The sequence below is a fragment of the Canis aureus genome, chromosome 35 (genome assembly GCF_053574225.1).
Source record: "Canis aureus isolate CA01 chromosome 35, VMU_Caureus_v.1.0, whole genome shotgun sequence".
Taxonomy (NCBI): Eukaryota; Metazoa; Chordata; class Mammalia; order Carnivora; family Canidae; genus Canis; species Canis aureus.
Window position 1 is genome coordinate 24,045,046 of NC_135645.1, and position 19,286 is coordinate 24,064,331.

General features: G+C 35.3%; 1 protein-coding gene across 49 annotated transcripts in view; it reads left to right on the top strand.

The window, feature by feature from the left end:
* The window catches only part of ABI3BP (ABI family member 3 binding protein), a 234,203-nt gene that overhangs the window by 154,285 nt on the left and 60,632 nt on the right, over positions 1 to 19,286 (top strand). For 16 of the 49 annotated variants that reach the window (XM_077883802.1, XM_077883803.1, XM_077883805.1 and 13 more), the window contains 15 exons: positions 343 to 399; positions 1,210 to 1,293; positions 1,963 to 2,022; positions 2,783 to 2,866; positions 4,227 to 4,283; positions 5,288 to 5,347; positions 6,008 to 6,091; positions 6,720 to 6,779; positions 9,189 to 9,263; positions 10,310 to 10,366; positions 10,987 to 11,058; positions 11,528 to 11,575; positions 12,328 to 12,423; positions 14,473 to 14,547; positions 17,451 to 17,525. In XM_077883802.1, coding sequence (XP_077739928.1) covers positions 343 to 399; positions 1,210 to 1,293; positions 1,963 to 2,022; positions 2,783 to 2,866; positions 4,227 to 4,283; positions 5,288 to 5,347; positions 6,008 to 6,091; positions 6,720 to 6,779; positions 9,189 to 9,263; positions 10,310 to 10,366; positions 10,987 to 11,058; positions 11,528 to 11,575; positions 12,328 to 12,423; positions 14,473 to 14,547; positions 17,451 to 17,525 — 1,044 coding nt within the window. The remainder of the gene's footprint in view (positions 1 to 342; positions 400 to 1,209; positions 1,294 to 1,962; positions 2,023 to 2,782; positions 2,867 to 4,226; positions 4,284 to 5,287; positions 5,348 to 6,007; positions 6,092 to 6,719; positions 6,780 to 9,188; positions 9,264 to 10,309; positions 10,367 to 10,986; positions 11,059 to 11,527; positions 11,576 to 12,327; positions 12,424 to 14,472; positions 14,548 to 17,450; positions 17,526 to 19,286) is intronic. The other 33 variants (XM_077883804.1, XM_077883815.1, XM_077883851.1 and 30 more) reach the window with 24 other exon arrangements.

Below are 19,286 nucleotides of genomic sequence, written 5' to 3' on the forward strand. Positions count from 1 at the left end.
TAATTCCTTTTCCAACTGTAGTTAGGTAAATGAATAAGAATATTTTCAGAGTTTTCCATATGAGGACCCATTAGCTAAAACCTAGGAGAATTTCATGTTGACTAAGAGAATTTCATGTTGACTAAGACAATTACGATAGTTCAAAGGCTGAGCCTAAGACCATGACTATAATTTGCCAAATCTTCAAAGAATAATCATCTTCTCTTTCCTTCAGTTAGGAGGTTAATTTTTTTTCTTTGTTATTATAGACAGATTGATACACAAGTAGATTTGTTTAGATGTGAATATTCAGACTTTTCATGCGTTTTAAAATGTATTTGATTTACTGTATTTTTTGGGCAGTTCCTGCTACAGTTCTTGAACCTGTCACTCTTAGACCTGAGGCCCCAGGAACATTAGGTAATAATAGATATACTATCTTTTCAAGAAGACTTTGCTTTTGTCAAACCCAGAGTTTCATCTTGTATTATGTGATCATATGTCATTCTTTTTGGCCATTCCATTTACATTCTTAAAATTATGAAAACTCTTAAAACTGTCATTTTTAAGAGAACCTACTTCACAACATTTATTTGCCATGTAACCATTTTTGAAATTGTTTAACATTATTTTGTTTTTTATTTAAGCAGTGTTGGTGGTAAAAACAAAAAACAATGAATAACAAACAAAAAACTGGTTTTCAAACATATGATGGGTTTCTACCTCTTATATAGGTAGATAAAGCCTAATAACAGCTATCATGAAGCCAAGAGGATCCATTTATTTCACATCTTTTTTTCCCCCTATTTTTGTGGTATTTTTTTCGTTTCTATTTAGGTAATGATGTGTTCTTGTTTTTAGTAGTTACATAGAAAGTGCAGAAAGGTTGAAAAGTTGAATTATAAATCTCAGATTTAATATGACCATCCTTCATAATCCATTAAAATTTAGCAATGGTTCTTAACCTTTCTGTTGCCCAATCAATTGGCTCTATGACACTTTGATTATAATTACTAATCTTTATTTCTTGAATTAAAAATGGATTTTTTTCTTCAAAGAATCTTTTGTGATAAAAGAAATTATATAAGGGGTATACATGACAAAAGTCTCAAACTAGAAAAGCAGATGTCTAACAAGTTGTAGAAAATCTAGAATCATGTTTTCACCTCTCATTGCTTCCAGAACAGAGGTAATGTCATTGTGTAGTAACCTTAGGATTTCTTCCTTCAGCTTCCAAAACATCACCACAGACACATCGTCCACGTCCCAGACCAAAACCCACACCAAGTCTTGAAGCATCTGAGCTCAAACCAGGTAAAAATTACTCCTGGTTTAGAGTCTCAGCAGCCTAACCCAACAGGGTCTCAAGAGTAATTCCAATGGTTGGAAGTAGCCAATAGGCCCCATAAAAATGAAGATATAACTTGAGTTAAATAGAAGTTCCCACTGTAGGGATGGCAAGAGGAACATAGTAGAGGGGAATCTGTGGGGCAACTGAATGCCTCATGCTTCTGGAGTGAAATCTCTATCACTGTGCCTTTTATTAATTTCTGTTTATGTCTTGAAAATAAAACTGATTTAGAAAAATTAGGCATATTCAGTTCAAATTAACAAATAGTAAGCTCTTCTTTGCGCATGAAGGCATGTTCCTTCTTTGCCTAGAATGGAGGAATAATCTGCTCGATTCATCATGCTGCAGCCTCACTCTCCAGATTTTGAGTTGTTAGTAATACCCACACATCCCGCTTTGACTTATTAGTTAGAATCAGATCATCAAAGGAGAAGTAAGGAAATAGTTACCTCACTTAGATTTGGCCAAATTTTAGGAAATCAACAGTCTGCTTTTCTAATTTAACTGTTTCAAAGTTGCCACATAGTTCTAGAAAACATATGAGTAAGATTCATTTTGAAGTAAATGTTTTGAGGGTTTTTAAAATTTTAATCATTTTGTTCATTTTGTTCATTTTTAATATTTTTGGTCAGTTCCTACTGCAGACCTTGAACCTGTTATGCTCAGAACTGAGACATGGGTAACAACACAAGGTAATAATAACACATACTCCTCAGTAAGTGCTTTCCCTTCTGATTGTCAGGCTCATTCTGTCGACATCATAGCTACAGATTCTTATCCTTCTTCTTCATAAGGGCTATGTCATCATCTGTTCTCACTCCATTAAATTCTTCATCCTACAAGTATTTGAGAACTCTGACTCTTAAAACAAATTATTGTTTTTAAGAGAGCCACACATAAACTTAACTCAGGTCATCTGTTGTACAAGTAACCATCTGAAATTGTTTTGTCATCTCCTGTGCTTTTTAACCCTGTCTTGTTAAAGCTGGGTTTAAGAAGCAGTTCTTTTGACACTAATGACTATTAGGGTATCAGGAAGTTTCTCTGTGGATCTGAAGTTCTAGTTTTTTTTTTAAGTCTCTGTGTAATACCCGTCCTTTGATAAATATTTTAGTTAATTATATGGCCTTATCTTAGTAAATTGTCACAGAGTTTGTATCTGACTATGGCTACTCCATACTGTTTCTGCAGCAGGACTTACCCCTTTTGTTTGATACAACTATAAACACTATTTTGCTTCTTGAATTAATAACTTGATTCTATATGACTCATTCACAATGAACTTGCATTTATAAAAGAATATATACTATTAAGGGTGAAAGTTTCAAATTAAAAGGCTGATAAGGCAAATTTACTACATGTAGTAAGTTTTAGAAAATCTAGAGTCATGTGTCATGCTACCCTTCGCTTCTGAACTATGCACTCTAGTAACCAAAGGTTTTCTTTCTTTAGCTCCTAAAATATCGAAAAGGACCCGTCGTCCCCGTCCCAAACATAAAACTACACCAACTACTGAAGCACCTCAAACAAAACCGGGTAATTGTGGGTTTCTGGTTAAAGGAGTGAGTCTTGGCAGCTCTTGGGAGTCTGGGATTGATGCCAGTGGCTGAAGTGATAGCCCATATGACCCCAGTATAGGTGAAGGCAGAAGATGATCTGTACTGAATCCCACCATTGAGTTAGCAAAGGAAAACATGACTTGAGGAGACATGTGTGGCAACTGGATTCCTTGTGCTTTATACATAGGATCTTCTACTTTAATATGTATTATATTTATTCTTGATTATTTCATTCCATACTTCTCTAAAAGATAAAATGTCTTAAGTAGAACTAATCACTTTTATTTCAAGAAACATTAAGTGCCTTTAATTTCCCCACAGCTACATCAACAGCTGTGAAGATATCCCAGATGTAGGCAGCTTGTTTTTATTTCTGTAGTCAAAGTCAAAACCTGCCCCAATAGGAAACATTCAAAGATTGAACCAAGGCAATGTGTCTATGCAATTCCAGATTATTTTTTGCAGGTGTTATAAACATCTATGAGCTTAGCGAGAAGTTTGTGAAGGACAGGAATAAGGAGTTAGGAGGAAGGTGGGTCTTAAATTCATAGATTTGAACAGAGGCAAGAAGGAAGCAGGTATTGAGGCCAGCCAGAGAGCACAGGCCTCCTGGAATGAGGGAGGTCATGCTTCTAAGTGGTAATTGATAGTGTAGTGTTTGGAAGAGTCCAGAGAGCAGTTGAACAAAGTTCTTGAAGGTACGACTCAAAAGTTTGGATGTGACCCTAGAAGCATTAGTGGCCTTCCCTGCAATCTCTTCCACACATATAGGGTACCAGTTTTGTGATTAAAGCAGAGAGCTGCTCCCCTGGGCACCACACACTGAGTGGTAGTTACTCATCCTGATTAGTGGAATGCCTTTGCATCATGTGAGGGTCTAGCCTATTTCCACTTAGGAGTTCACAACAAGATGAGCATGGTTCACTTTGCTTTGTTCTTTTCTATGCCTCCTTTCAAACATAAAAGTCATTTACTGTATCCATCTTATTTAGCCATGCTATCTTCTTAAAGCTTCCATAGAAAAGCCAACAATTGCCTGAACGCTTTTATTAGTATATATTTGGTAAAACGTTTAAACAAGTTTCCTAGGGCAATAGTTGGAATTAGGTATTAAAACACCCAAGAGAAGATTGTGTTGACTTTGAGATGCTCACTAGATTATGTAAGCTATCACTATTTCTTGAGAGAATGTTTACCTGGTTATAGGGTGACCAAATCTTTAAGTATTTAATTTCAGAAAGAAAATGTAATTGCTATACATTTATTGAAGCAATGTTGTACTGGTTAGATTTAATTTGCTGATTTTTCACAAGTGTTTATTTCATTGCTTTTCATAGTTCCTACTACAGATCTTGAACCGGGCACTCTTAAAACTAAAGCTCCAGAAATCGTGGGTAATGAGAATGTGTGTCCTTAAAATAGTGCTTTTCCTGGTCACTGTCATACCATTGTGGCTAAAGATTCTTTTGCATCGCAAAACCATTTCAACATCCTCTGTTGTCTTCCATTGTGGTCTTTATCTTGAAATTATGCTAAGTTCTGTTATTTGTTGAACTTAAGAAAACTGAATATGCTCATTTCAGGACATCAAACTGCCGTGTAACTAATTCATTGTTTCATGTGAAAACGTGCATGTGCTGAAACAGCATTGACTACTTTAAGCTTCGTTTCAAACATGAATTTCCATCCACCCCTTTACACTGCTTATACTTCATCAATTACAGAAATTCCATGTTCTTTAATTACATTATTTTTTATTGTGTTAGGGTCCGTGTGATTATATTGATAGATGTATTGTTTCAAAAAACGATGTTTTTAGTTAATTGTCAAAATTTTAAATGTGCCTAAGTCTTGAAAGTTTAAATGATAGGCTTTCATGATAAGAGTAGGCTCCTTGTTCTTCGCTAAGAGGGCTTAACAATGTTTAACTTTTCTTGAGTCAAAGACTACTTCGAAACATTGATGAGCACACTGCATAATGTATTGATCCTCATGCTTTCAAGTAAATAAGCTCATTATTGCACCCATGATTACTTAAATAATAGGCATTTGTCTCAACTTGTACAGAAGTACAACTAGACTGATAAATGCTTTTTCCAATATAGCTGGAAACATATAAATATATATAAATTTATAAAAAGTTTGTCTAGCAGAAGTTTGCATATTAGCAATAATCAGATAACCAAACATCTAGGAGAACTTTTGTTGACCACAGTGATATTTAGCAGAGAATAATGCTATACCTATCTTATGAGATTAATGGGTATTTTGCAAAATGTGAACAAATCTGCAGAGTGTCTCTTTTCTGTCAGTCCTAAAGCTTTAAAATTGACTTTTGCAGTTAGTATTCAAGTGAATCCTTAAATTCTCTCTGGTTTATTTTATTATTTTGGGCCAGTTCTTCCTACAGCCTTTGAACCCGTCACTCTTAGAACCAAGGCCCCAGAAACAACATTAGGTAATGATATTCTGTGTTCCTTCAACAGTTTTTTCCTGCTCATCATCAACTCACTCTATCATAATCATAATGACATTGTCACCAGGTTTATAAGACTGTCTTGTCATCTTCTGTCTTTCAACTTTATTTTTCTCCTTAAGGGCATTGAGAACTCTTAAAAGAAGTTATCTGTTGTTTTTAAAAGCTATGCATGGACCTAGGAATATCTGTCAACCCATGTAATCTTGAACTTGCATCATGTACTTTTGTCTAAACAGGGCTCAAATTTAAAGCTGAGTTTCAAAGTCGGTAATGTCTGTATTTTCTTTTGACCAACCAAACCATAACAATTCTCATGATATCATAGATTCTTTAGAAAAGTTTCATTTCTTGGTGTGAACCTAAAATCCCACCACCTACAGCTTGGCTATAGTCCTTACCTGTTTTGGAAGCTACAGATTTATGAGATTGCTCACTCCTTGATGTAGTTTTATGTGTGAGTTTTATCTCTCAAGAATCTTCAGTGGTTAAAAAAAAAAGTCATTAACAGAAAAAAGAAAATACATCAGTCTTGAAATACATATACCTGGAATTTCAAGACAATATGATGTATTTTAGAAGATCTAGAGCCTAATTTCCAAAACTGCCTTCACTGGAGTAATCTGAAGTTTTGTCCTTCAGCTTCTAAAACAGCACAACGAACCCGTCGTCCACGTCCCAGACCTAAAACCACATCAAGCCCTGAAGCACCTCAGACCAAACAGGGTAAATATATTATCCGTGGCTTGAGGGGTGAACCCTAGCAGTCTGTCCCAGTGGGATCTCAAGGAAATGCCTCTGATGGGAAGTAAGAGTCTCCATGTCTCTAAAGGTCAAGGCATGAGGTATGGTTAGCAGCTCATACTTGAGTGAAATATTTGGTCTCTTTAAAGATGTATTGTATCATAAGACTGGAATAGTGACTCGTAGTTATTTAATGCTATATCTGCATTTAAACACATGATCTATTTATTGTGGTCATGATCATAGAAGCATAAGTATTTTTCTCGGCTTCCAAAAACTTCAACAAGTTACTTTCACATATATTTTCATTTTTTGCCTTAACGGAATTTCCAAAGCAAGCTTTCATATTGATTAGAGTCACAAAATCAAATACCTAGGAAAACCTCATGTTGACCATAATAACATCGAGTCGAACTGAAAGGTTGTGACTACCTTCTGCAATGAATACTTCCAATTAGTTTGACCAAATCCTCAAAAAGAAACTACTTCCTGCCAATTCAAAAGTTTAAAAAAATTGTTATTCATTTGAAACTAGTGTTTTGAAAGAAAAATTAAGATTTTTTCATGTGTGGTTAAACTTTCTCATGTTCATATTGTTGCTTTTGGTTAGTTCCTGCTACAAGCTTTGAACCTGTTATTCGTAGTTCTGAGGCTCCAGAAACAACATTAGGTAATGACTTTTGTGACCTCATTATATGCTTTTATATTTATTAAAAACCTACTCCATCACTGTCATGGCCAGAGTTGCTCCTGCTTCCTTACACTGCTGTTGTTCTGTTTCATACTTTATCTTAGGGGTAGTCAGGATTCTTAATTCAAGTGCAACCTATTGTTTTTAACAGGTGTCCCTGGACCTAGATAAGGAAATCTATCTGCCATGAAACCCTGTTTGAAATTTCATTATCTGATCGAAGGAAATGTCTGAAGTCCAAATTACAACCCATCTATTTGGTATTTAGATTTATAAAATGATGATAATGAAATACCATGCACTCTTTCTGAGCAACTTACTTTCTATAAGATTTTTGAAACATTCTCATTATTCTTTTCTTATATTAGGATGATTTCTCCCTGTTACATTAAATTATCCAAAAAAAAAAAAAAAAAGTTGCTTCCTAGAAGTGCCAATCCTAGCAAATGTAAGTTATAGGCTTTCCCTGCCATGGATGAATTTGGTTATTCTTTTTGTTCCACCACAGTTTGGATTGGTTCTTAATCTTTACTAAGTAGGAATCTCTGAGTGTCTAATCATATTAATATCTATTCCTTTAACAAATTTTGTTATTATTTTGGTTTTCAAAACACCATCAGTAGTGATAAGCAAATTAGATAAGAAAAGTAAAAATTTTCTTTTTTTTTTTTTTTAAGATTCTATTTATTTATTCATGTGAGAGACACACACACAGAGAGAGGCAGAGACACAGGCAGAGGGAGAAGCAGGCTCCATGCCGGGAGCCTGAGTGGGACTCGATCCCAGGACTCCAGGATCAGGCCCTGGGCTGAAGGCAGTGCTAAACCGCTGAGCCACCCAGGCTGCCCAAAAGTAAAAATTTTCAAACTTGATAGTAAACTCAAGAAAATATAATATGTTTTAGGAAACATAAGTCTATGTAATTGCTTTTGATGGTTTTTCCACCTATAAAAACAATAGCAACCCAAGATTTTCTTCCTTTAGTTTCAAAAACATAGGGGAAAAATCAATATTCCTCCCACACTTTAAACTTAGCAAAATTTCACAGTTGAAACTAAGAAAGTCCATGATTTCTATTTTGAGTCCTTCTAGCTTATTGCAGTTGGATCCCAGGAGTGACAATGATATGGCTTGTCGACTTTCACTTCCCCTTCCCACCTCTATGCCCTCTAAAAGAAAGGACACAAACAGTAGTTAGCATCCTTACAATTGCATGTTGACCAGAAGGTTCATGGTTGGGAGACCTCTATGGTGGCCAAATTCATCATATGCCCTGCATAAGGATTATCTCCAACAAAAGATGCATCTTACTCAATTCTCTTACCATTCCATTCCATTCTTTTTTAATTAGCAATATTTCTCTGGCTTAGTAAACAAAAATCTCCTTGCCCTTTGTGTTTCCAGCATCATAATACCAGTTCAGCGGAGTGGGGTGAGGTGAGGAACAGAAGTAGAGATCAAAAATAAGAATATGTTTCACTTCTTGAGAGGAGCACGATATAATTGTGAGGAAACCCTGTTCTCAGGGGCTTTTTGTTGTTGTTGTTGTTTTAGATATAAGGCAATTTTCTTATACAAAAGCAACTTGCTTAACTGAGTGGTAAAAATAAAGAAAATATTTAAATGCGTGAAAGACCTATGTGTACTTATAGAGAACACTGGGCTTTGAAATAACTTCAGTATTTTGTATTAGTACATAGAAGGATAGGAATAGCAAAAATAAAACAAAAATTCTCAATACCTAATGAGGTTGCCCAAGGGGGAGGTCAAACTAGAACACAGAACAACATGCTCCTAAATGGTACTACATATTTTGGTAATGATAATACCATAAAATCAGTGGTAGGAAGCTCTTAGAAAGAAAGCCCTTGTGGGAATTCAGATTCAGATACAATAGTCAGTGAGAACCTATTTTTTTTCCAAATATTTTTTGTAAGGATGTTAAGTGGTAAATATACTTTGTGGGCCATTCAGTTTCTGTCACAACTACTTGATTCTGCTGTAGTATCTCAGTTGAAGGCAACCAAAACCAATATGTTAAATGATATGTAAAATATGCTTTGAATCATCTTAGTTTGTGATTATGTCCCAATAAAGCTTTATTTGGAATTTATACCACTTTCACATGTCAAAATAGTACTCTAAATTTTTTTTTCTCATTGAAAAATACAAAAGCCATTCAAAAATTCAAAAGCTCACAGGTCAGACAAGGGGCTGGATTGGGAGGGCCACAGTTTGTCAATGGCTGCTTTAAATAATGTATACTCTGCATGGCTCTCCATAACCCTGTGATTTTGAAGATCTATGCATTTCAATTCATTGCTCCCATTATCTAAAATCTGTTACATATCCAAAATTACTTTGACAACTTAGATGCTCTTCTTTCAGCTCCCACTGAACTGCAAACTCTTATTTTGAAACCGGTGACATCACCAAGCCTAGAAATGACACAGAGTCAACCTGGTAATTAGACTTTTTTTTTCTGTCTGGGTTCACTGTTGTGAGCTTCAGGGGACATACTCCAAGTGTTGATTTCCAAATACAAAAAAAAAGCAAATATACACATTTAGTAACTCTATATATTTGTATAGACTCTTTCCATGATGTTCTATTGGTATTCCATTAGTAATATATTCATAGCAATTGCTATTCAACTGATAAACACACTTATCTTCATTTTATTTTGTGCTTACTCTATCACATAGAGAACAATCAAGTACGTGATGAAATAGTCAATAAAAACACTTAGAAAAATTGATTTTATCTTTATTTCTTACTAAAGGTTACAAACTCGTAGTTCTCTTTAGTAGTAAGTGAAATTAGTGCTCTACTATGTGAAAAACAATGCTAGCTCAGTTGTGACCATCAAGGAAGGAGAAAGTTCCCACTCAAGTAAAGATAACAAAACCACTCTATACAATATTGCCCTTCAAAATTGAAAACAAATACTTTAAGTCAACAATGTGGTTGCTACACCTGACATATATTTTGAAACGCAAGCTCTTAAATTTTCTAGCATAGGATTATAATTCCTTTTCACCTCTTTACGTATCTTTAATTAGTTAAATGGCATTTTGGATTTTTTTTGGGGGGGAGGATTTCTTTGTTTGTTTTTTGTAATGGTTCATTATGATTTATTTACTATAATACAAAAGATCAATTCCAAATGACCCACTTAAAATTTATGACCCAAGTACATTAACTCAAATTTTTTTTTACGTTTGTTTTAAGTTCAATTTGCCAACATATAGTATAAATGTCATTTTAGTGCTCATGATGGAAGAAGGTATGGTTGTTAACAGTTACCTACAACACTTACAAAACTGCTAATTCAATTCAATTATTGGAGCCTCCCTTAGTGTTATTAATGATATTGTTATTATCACAATAGCCAACATTGAACATCTATAGGTAGGAGTCACTTTTCTAAATGTTCAGTTTGTATGCATCCATTCAATGGGGCAACAACCCATCCTTGATGAATTGTATCATCTTGTGTTCTTTGCTAGTTTCTGAAGTCTTGGAATCGGTTACATTAAGCACTGAGTCATCAAAAGAAGCTATAGGTAAACATGTTTCCCAATGAGAAGTAAGATATATGTGCTTTTCCATCTCATTGCAGAAGTCATCCTCACGCTTTGTGACATTTCACAGCTCCTCACATCTTGTGTGTGCTCATCCAGTGACTCTTAAATGTTACCTACAGCGCATTGTGCTGATGCCTGCTGTATTGCTATGCAAGTTTCGCAATTTCCTTGGTTCCCTTTCACTCTGAATGCAAGATTTAATTTTTTAACAATCTGATCACTCCTTAAATATGAATATGCACATCCTATTTTTCATTTTTATGTTTTCAAGGACTCGCTCTTTGTCTTTTTCTTACTAGAATCCTTAATCAAAATCTGTAAGGAAGTGAAATTATCCGCTTTGCTCCAGGTAGAAATTGCTAAAGACACTGCCAGTTATTGTGTGTGTGTGCACATGCCCACACTGAACACTGCCTTGATTTTCTGCCTTCATCTCTGTCCTCTTAAATTGTAGTCATTCCTAGTCTACCTGAATGTTATGTAATCTCATGAATGTATCTACTTGGGATAACCTCTGTTTTCAAGTTAAATACAGTGTTCTGCGACAGTGTGTTACGCCCTGCCCACCACTAACCAGCCATTCCCTGTTTATTCCGTAGCACCAACTGTAACAGATTATCTGTATCCCTCTGCCAAAGCACCACCCAGTCCAGAGGAACCAAAGACTGAAGGTGGTAAAGGTTTTCATGCTTTGATTCAATGACTCAACAGTTTTTAAATTAGCATCTCTTATGTCCATGGAACATGAAAGTTCAAGCTGCGATACTTGTTCTACAACTGAATTCAACTGAAGAGCGATAGTTTCCAAAATCCTTGGATTCTTAAAACTGCAATGATAACTAACCTCTGAATATAGAAATCCTGGTTTCTCTATGGTATCAAAATATTGAGGCATCATAGTGCCTGACGGCCAGATAAGGACAGTTAAAACATTAATATTAGTGGAAGAATGAGTGTGATAGAATAGGATTTCCCCCCTTGGTCCTCTCTTTTTTCTAAATCCATTGTCCTATCTGTTAAAATAGGATGCAAACTCCGAAGAGAATGAGGCGTGTTTATATTCAAGTTCAAGAGAGAAATACTTGGCTGTAGCTTAGCATCTGAAAGTTTTCTAAACTTGTTCTCCTTTTTTTGCTACAGTTGTGGAATCTATTACAAATGTGTCTGAGCTACCCGAGAGCACACTAGGTAATGACATGCCTCTGCAGCTTTTGTCCTCGTCGCCACCATCACCTGAGAACCTCAGGTTCTCTCTCATTGTGAATTCATGTTGCAGCATCATTCTTTGTCATGGCAGTTAATTTTCTTTCTAGGTGCTTCTATTCATAACCATCGTCCAAAAAGTCTCTTCTCAGTTTTGTATCTAGACGTTGGCCTCTTTCTCCATTTAAGTCAGTGAAACTGTTACACCTAAAGCATCTTTTTCCTAACATTGAACATTCTGCTAGCTTGTATCGTGTTGAATATTTCAGTTTTCCTTTTGTATGGTGATCCATTTTATATTTCTGCCCTAGCAACATACTTTCCATTAACACTCATTCCATCATAGTCATTACCTGTTTGATTTTTTTTTTTTTGCTATAATTTTAAGTGAAATCCAATGCTTTTTCCCTGGCTCATGCTTTAACATTTTTTATTGTTTGGGTTTTCCCTTTAAGGTTACTAGTAAATATATTATTCTGGGGTTGTTGAAGGAGGTATTAGTTTGAAGTGAAGATTTAAAAAGTAAGGATATTGCTTACTTTGAAAGTATTTTGGAATCTGGCATCTCAGCATTTTTAAAATTGCATACATTATGAAGGAGTAGGAATGTTATTTTGCTACAGAGCTGCAATTTTCTCCTTTTTTTTTTTTTAATTGTTACCGTCCTTTCTGTCATCTGTACTTAAAGTTTGTGAAGCACTATCATAACCCCAGGTACTTTCCTTCAATTATCATAGAGACATCTCCTCTGCCTTCCCAAACTATAATCCTACCCAGCCCAGATGAGCCTCCGACCGAGCCTGGTAAATATTATTTTGTATTTTACGTAGAAGGTGAGTGTTCACAGAACCTAAAGAGTGGAAAGACAATATGGGACATCAAAACACCTAACTTAATCACTTTGCTCACATTCTCTGATAGACGATCCTACTTTTCTGATGCCTCACTTCTCTTATGTATAAACTATAGCCATTCACATGACGGTGTTGTGATATTCTTCAGGATATGGCTGAAAAACCTTTCTCAGCTACTCTGCAGGTGTTTCAAACAGGACATAGTAATGTTTCTGGAGAAGGACATTTATATTCGAATTTTAAATATAAATATATTTTCTAATTTTAAGTACTTTATCACCTTGAGTAGTGCAAGTTCTTTGGTCACATACAAAATCTTTTAAGTTATCTAATTTGTGTTTGAGATTAACAGAAACCTCCAGAAACAAATTTCACTGTGCAATCCACATAAAGGATGGGCCACAACTGGCCCGTCATCTTATCCTTATTCTACACTTCTTCCTGCCGCAGTTTTGCCATTTCACTGCACGTAAATAAAAAAAAAAAAAAAAATGAAGTCGAACTAGCTAGTTGGCAAGTCATAAAGGTTTACTTGATGGTGGAATTTGAAATATAGGGAAACAAATCACTGACATGAATAACTAAGTGATGTGCTGCTTCTTACAAGGAAAAAAACCTCTCAATATCTGTAGGCTTTCTTGGACTGATGGTTTATCAAAAATAAGCCCAAACTTGTGTTTTGATTGTCATTAAACTATTTCACATGGGTCTATTTCCAAAGGTGATATGAATATTAATTTTCTACATTGTCCTCTAAAATAACTTATTAAATTTTACCTGTTCAACTTTACAGTTTTTTTTACCAAAGTTTCACACTAACTGCATTAACTGGGTCAGTGCTAATTATCTCTAACTTTTCCCAAGTGTTTTTAAATAACTGTATTAATGGATATGATTGAAATGTTTAATTGTGAGTACTTCTAGTGGTGCCTACTTCATATCCTGGGAGAAGCAAATAGCTTATCAGGAACCTCCATAAGCAAGGAGAAAGTCACAAGACTGAAAGGAACTCTTAGAATTAGAATTTCAGGATTGGAAGGGCTCTTAAAACTCTTGTTACTTTTGGTGGAGAACGTGAGGCTATAGACTGAGCGATTAACAAAGGAAGCTCTAAATCTTCACACTCCTATACCAGTACAATTTCTTGCATATCTTGGTGTTCATTTCTCTACAGGCAATTCCACTGAAGATTCCACTGCAACCACTATATGCAGACTTGTTAGAAACTTCTGGTATCTAAAAACTCTTATTTTCAGCAAGCCTTCCTTAAGGTGCCGGAAACTCCATGATCCTGAAAAACGTTTTGTTTCTCTTAAGCTGTTTATACCAAATGAGGTGTTTCCACAGGCTGCAACCTCCCATTTAATCATTCCTTTTCTCCAGCAGGATATACTTCTAATTTTCTTGGTAAAGAAACCATTGGTTTTTACAGTGAATGTCCTAGAACTACTTTAAGAATTGCCCAAGAAAGGAATAAATTTCTCAGGAATGTATCCTTTCCATTTTTGCTCAGTTTTTCTTCCCCAGTATGACCAAGGAAAACTGTGCTTTGCTTAATAAGATTTTTCCATTATCACTTTATTAAAATGCATTTATTTTCTAGGTATATTTGGAATGTAACATGCTAACTTTGTTTTTAGAGGAAATTGTATTTATCTGCACCTAAAAATATTGTACTGGGATATCCTGGTAAAATGGTATAAACTTGTAATTAGGATGAGTTCTTACTATCATGAAATTTACTTTTAATCTATTGAAAAGGTATTTGATTAGATATTTCTGAAATTCCAACACTTTCATTTGCCAAGTGAATATCTTGGACATCATTTAATGTAGTAATGTAGTTTCTTGTTTTGCTTTCCATTATAATAATATAAGAAATTTATCTTCCTGTATTTTGTGGTTCTTTGGAAGCTTTAATTGCATTAATTGCTGTGTATTTAGGTCTTCATTTTTGAGATCCTAGAAGCTTAGATACTGTGATTCTTGAAGCGCTCAAGAGCTCCAAACCTATATTCTTTCTTTTAGCTCCCAAGCAGACACCGCGTGCTCCTCCCAAACCAAAAACATCTCCACATCCAAGAATCCCACAAACACAGCCAGGTAAATACATATTTTATATTCTGGCCTGAAGAGTTTGATATTAGTGAAATTATTCTATTGAATTACAGCGAGTTGGGTTTTTTAACTCTTGTATAACAGATCTTCCTTTGAAATCTAAACAATATTTACATTTATTTTTGAACTTCATCAAAAAGTATGCTATCGGAATAGCTTATTCCAGGAGACTTCCTTATAGTTACGTTATTTGAAAAAGGAGCTGGAGAAGAATGGGATTTTTTTAAAGAGTAGATTACCTATTCCCATTGCCTCTCTGAGCTTGGGAATACCTGTCCTTTCCACAGTCCTTGAATGTGCCTCTCCCTGCCATTCCCATATAATTTTTTTAACTTTCAATAGATTTTACTTAACAGTATGTCATGAAGGTTTTATATATTTCTTCTCTCCTAAAACATAATGATCATATAACTTTGCTTTAGTGGTTTTGCTTGTAAAATTTTGGTAAGGGCCCAGAGAAAAAAAACATATAAACTATTTTTGATTCTTTTCAAGAGGCTCTTATCTCAATGATTAAATCTAACCCTAACTTCTCAACCAAGATCTTGTCCAGTTTCTCCAGCTGCCTCAGAGGATCTCTATTTGGGGCTACCATATAAACTTGACATGCCTCAAAAAAAGTTCATCTTTTCCTCCTTGCAGTTTCTCATTTACATCTCTGGTAGGTTCTCCGTATTTGACATCTAATTTTTATTCCTCAACCAGCCTCTGTAATCCATCTGTTAATAATTAGGATGCATTTCGTTCTTCCAAACATTTCTAGCATTGGCGCCTATGCCAAGCATGTACTTGGTCATGCTTTGTCTGTTCCCATTGATCTCCTATCTCTTTTCTCTAATTTCAAATTATATCACCCCTTAATGCTTAAATGATTAATTCATTTCATCAGTCACTCAACAAATATTTATTGCATGCTGACTATGTGCCAGACACTGGGGATATGAGACAAAATTGCATCTTTCCATGGTCAAGGAATTTACAGTCTAGGCCTATCACATACATTTAATTATATCATTTGTGACATGGTCTGCTTCCAAAAAGTATGAGGGTGTACCTCTCCAATTTCCTAGAAAAGGAACCTTCACTACCACTTACAGTCTGGGGAAAGGAAAATGTTAGCAGCATCAAAATTGTGCCTAATTGAGGTAATAGCTCGGAATTCCACCCATAATAGGATAGAAAGTAACTGCAACCCAGATACTTCTGGCTTTGCCAGTGTTCCTTAATGCAAGATAAAGATTTGGGAAATCTATCGTGAAAAAGAAAATGCATTCTAATTATTCCACGTAAAAGTAGGTGAAATTAGGAATTCCCTTACCCAAGGGAATGATCTTACTAAATAGATCCTAGCAATACAGGAGGTTTTTAGAGACTTTTAAAGATGTTGCACATATGAACTAAATCTTGTAAAGATAAATATTCAAATCCCAGTACTTTCTCCCTTACCTTGTCTAGCTCTTAGAAATTTCAAAAGGCCATTTAGATGAACAATATTTTGTGTATAACAATAGTGAATGCAAATTATTATTGTTAGACTTGTTGGGTATCCCCACAGTAGTGTGTACAACTTCAAGTACAACATAGTGTGTTCCTCCATTACTTTTTTCAGAATGAAATTCCATTAATTGGGCATATAACCTTTCTTCCTCTGTATACTTAGATGCCAATATTTTAAAGGCAAAGTGGAATAAAAAGCTTATAACAAATCATCAAGAATATTTTGTCATTGAATAAAGCTTTGATTTTTAGATTCCAGTGTTCATAGGTAATAGTAAACAACCTCATTATTAATTTTATACCTAGAAATCCTATAACCATCAAAACGATGGGTGCTTCTGGGTTATGTAAGGGCAAAGAACATGAGAATCAAAATATACTCAGACCCTTCAATGTCAAGTTGGCAAAAATCTTTTAGAAATGGAAAAAAATTTATAGTCATAATTTTCACATTTTGACATTGCACATTTACTTTTCACAACCATCCTTTGGGTTAAGGCAGGTTTATTATTTCCGCCTAAAAAAAAAAAAGAAGGTAAAATGTGACCTCAGCACTGATCTCTAGAGAACCCAAGTGTTTGGACCTGTGCTCATGTCTGGACCTCAGCATTCAGCTTAAGTCTCCTCTCTGGTACTTAATTACTGTGTAACCTCAGACAGAAAGGCACTAACCCAAGCCATTAAAGTGAAGCTCATTATTCCTTCCATCATCATGGTAAGAATCAAAGAGCATAATCCTTATAAAACCATTTTTAAAATTGTAAAATGAGCCATAAATAAATGAGACCTTTTTTCTGGTATCTGTTACATTAACACCTCATTACTCCAAAGGAACAGTTGGGGGAAGACAATTTTAGTTCGTGAATTTGCTTAAAGATTTATTTGGGGCCTAAGCACTGCAGGCCATCGTGGAATGTGAGCCTGCCCACTCTAGGCCCTCCTTCTTCCCTTTCGGCTGTTGCCTGAGCTGAGCTTAAGCTTGTCTTGTCCGTGCTTCAGTGACTTCTGCTCTGACTTCACTGAATTCATCTTCACAGAAAGACATGAGGCTGGATTTGAGGAGTCAAGCAAACATCCAGAAAAGAGGAACAGTCCTCCTTTAATGTAACTGCTATCTATCTCTTCTGAAAAGAAGATCTAAAAAAAAAAAAAAAAAAAAAACACTATATCCTACCTTTCATGCTTAATCATATTTTGTGATATCTCAGACATCGTTTTTCTAAAAGTATCTGGAATTCTAGATAAATGTTTAGAGCTTAAGGTTTATTTTTCTATCTAATTCTCATTTTTAAAATCCCTGGTCAGGCTTATAGCTTGTCATATCTCCCATGTTTAGCAAGACTGGGAGATGCTGAAACAAAATGACTCATGATCTGAGTTCTCTCTTTCAGCTCGAAAGGTGTCCCAGAGTGTCACTTCAAAGCCAAAAACATCACCAAGTCCAGAAGTATCACATACTCCACCTGGTAAATGATTTATTTCTTGTTTAAGCCAAATGCATTCTCCGGTCACACTCGGCTGCAATGACACCTGAGAGCTGATAGATGTGAGGTCAATATTTCACTCATGTTCCCACACCACGTTGAATCATCCATGGTATGATCTCAGAATTTCTGCTAGTTATGTGGTTTCTCCTATAGCAAGCCATTGAGACAATCAAATGATAGGGAATTATGCCAAGGGTAGATTTTTCCTTTAGAACTAAAGTTCTCATACTTTCTGACCTATAAAAAAAATAATAAACCTACCAGTGCTAATTATACTATGTTCAAATGGTTCACTGAAATAAGATAAAATAATTTGAAGTTTTTTCCATAAAAAAATAAAATGTTTTTGCAAACAGAGGAAATGATGTTCACCCATTATCTTTGGTTGAGTAATTTTACACTATCCAGCACTGAAGATTTTTTTTTTTTTTTTTTGGTCAAATTCTACTTTGTCAGGGCATCTGGTGGCTCGGTGGTTGAGTGTCTGCCTTTATTTAGCTCAGGTCATGATCCCAGGGTTCTGGGATCGAGTCCCATATCAGGCCCCTCATAGGGAGCCTACTTACTTCTCCCTCTGCCTGTCTCTCTGCCTGTCTCTCTCTGTGTCTCTCATGAATCAATCAATAAATAATCTTTTAAAAATATTAGACTTTATCAATTCATGGAACAATAGCTTAGGTTGAGAAATAAGAAATTTTGCATACACAAGGGATTTCTTTAGCTATAAATCTATTTTTTGCTTATTATCTGAGAAGTTCTTTTGTCCATTTATTGGGGGGGGGAAATAATTTTATATTCGTGGAAGTAGTTGATGTGGGAACCGCAAGGGCCCAGACATTTCCTGAGTCTTGCCACCAATGCTCTAGATCCTCAAGTGACCTTAGGAAGCCACTGTAAGAGGAACAGTTCTCTAAAACCCAAATGAAGCTAATTTTTAATGAGAAAGAGTATCTGGAAAATGCTCTAATTTTTTCTTTCTTTTTAAAGGTCCAATTATTATAAATTTCTAGATGCTCCTAGAAGCCTATGGAACATTCCCAGAACTAAAGGATTTCTAAGCCATAGCATGAAATGATGGCATTTTGGAAGCAAGGTGGAATTCACTTGCTATAAATGTTTTCCAGATTTGTATTATTGCTGCTGTGGGATAGTCTGGTTGTTGCAGGTGGCCGTAAGCCAGAGAGAGGCCCCTGTGTTCTGAAGTCTAGAATTTCAATTTACATCACTAAACACAACAGCCAATATAATAAATACCCATAAGAAGAAAAGCTGATTTTTCCCACTTGCAAAAGATCAATTTCTTATTTTGAGTTGCAGGAAAAAAGTGTAATAGCAATTGAGTCATTAATGATAACAAGAGGAGGTTTGAGTGATTTTGTTTGCTTTTCCTTTTTGTTAGAGAAAGTAATACTGTTGGTCCTGGTATGACTTAATCTCGTTAAACCATATCTAATAGTAAATTATGCCTTATAGTTAAATTGTTTTTTTCTTTTTAGATATCTAATATTTGCCTTAATTCTACATTATTTTTCACAGAAACTCTAACCTGTAAGTTTGAGCACTGGAACAACAGCAAAACTTCCCCCTGGAGCCTCCATTGGGCTTATCCCATTGACTTTCCAGTTTCACGTGTTCAGTTAGAATCTTATCTCTAAACCTGGTGCTGGTCCCACCATATGTTGATTAGGGACTCCCCTGTTGCTGGAGGGGTGTGGTGCCTACAGGAATAATCTTCAGTTT